Raw genomic sequence first — 1,231 nt, forward strand, 5'->3', positions numbered from 1 at the left:
CAGCGTTCGACGTCTGCACAGAATAATTTCACGTTAGTGAGCGGGGGTCAGCCTGTGAGTCGTGTTTATGGAGCCAAGAGTTTAGCTTAGCTTGATCTCAAGCTTGTTGAGCGACTCGATTAACTTAAGATATACTTAAAAATTAATTTAATTTAGCATTATACAATATATTTAAAAAATTTATGTTAATTCTATATTATAAATAAAAATTCTAAAAATTTGAAAATTTTAATTTGAAATTATGAAATTAAGCTTTTTAATCGAATTATGTTAGAGCTTTCTAAATAAGGTGGAGCCCATAAAATATTTAACAAGTAAAGCTCGAGCTTTATAAATGAGCTCGAGTCCAATAAGAACCCGACTTGACTCCTTTACATCCCTCCTTTTAATGATTTTCCCAAAATTACATGATAAAATTATCAATTTCAACGTTATTAATCCAATCCATCTGACTTCCTCCATCTACTTATTCAAATTTTCATGCTTAAAAATTTCCAAACTTGCAGCAAATGGCTAATGCCGGCATTCAAATGCCACTGGAGGGTGGTCTCACCTGAGACGCCGGTGGCCTTAGCTTTCGGGCCGGTGGCGGCCGGGAAATACGGCCCGGATTTGACGCTATGGAATGGGCTTTACGGCCGCGGCGACGTATACCGAACTCTTCTCCGGGAATCGACGGCGGCGCTGCTTAACTCTTACAACAGCATAAGGTTCCCTTACCCGACGCTAACTGTGGTCAGTAATATGAATTCAGCTCTCCTTGGCTCTCAAAGGGAAGCCTTGATGACGGCGTTAAGATTCCGGCGAGCTAACTCCGGCATCTCCGGCCGTTCAACGGTCGCCTGCAATTTTACTCCTTGTTCTTGAGGACGGATCTCTGTTTTATGGTTATTACATGCTTATTATACTTTGTTGCTTCCATCTTCCGTTTATGAATGAGTATATTGTGGTCATTAGAGCTTATAATCATGATTAGCGATAAGATTAATTATATTAATCTGATTTGAAAAAGAAAAAAATTTGTATTGTTCTATTTGTTGCAGAGATGAGAATCCTTAGGTGGATGAGTGATTTTATGCTTAGAGGCAGAATGAGAAATGAGTATATACGTACAAATATTGGAGTAGCTTCAATAACGATAAATTAGATTAGAGTCTCGCTTTAGATGATTTAGTTATATAAAATGTCGGGCTTCTGATGATGACTGCTATTAGAAGAGTAGATGTATTAG

At 37.9% G+C, this 1,231-nt stretch overlaps 1 protein-coding gene across 1 annotated transcript; it reads left to right on the plus strand.

The window, feature by feature from the left end:
* Positions 1-506: 506 nt before the first annotated feature.
* Positions 507-953, plus strand: LOC110112961 (the record flags this gene model as incomplete). Its single annotated transcript, XM_020845367.2, has 1 exon — positions 507-953. A coding segment is annotated over one exon (361 nt), but the record flags the coding sequence as incomplete, so codon positions are not given.
* Positions 954-1,231: the final 278 nt, after the last annotated feature.

This window comes from Dendrobium catenatum, unplaced genomic scaffold, assembly GCF_001605985.2.
Source record: "Dendrobium catenatum unplaced genomic scaffold, ASM160598v2 original_scaffold_3265, whole genome shotgun sequence".
NCBI lineage: Eukaryota > Viridiplantae > Streptophyta > Magnoliopsida > Asparagales > Orchidaceae > Dendrobium > Dendrobium catenatum.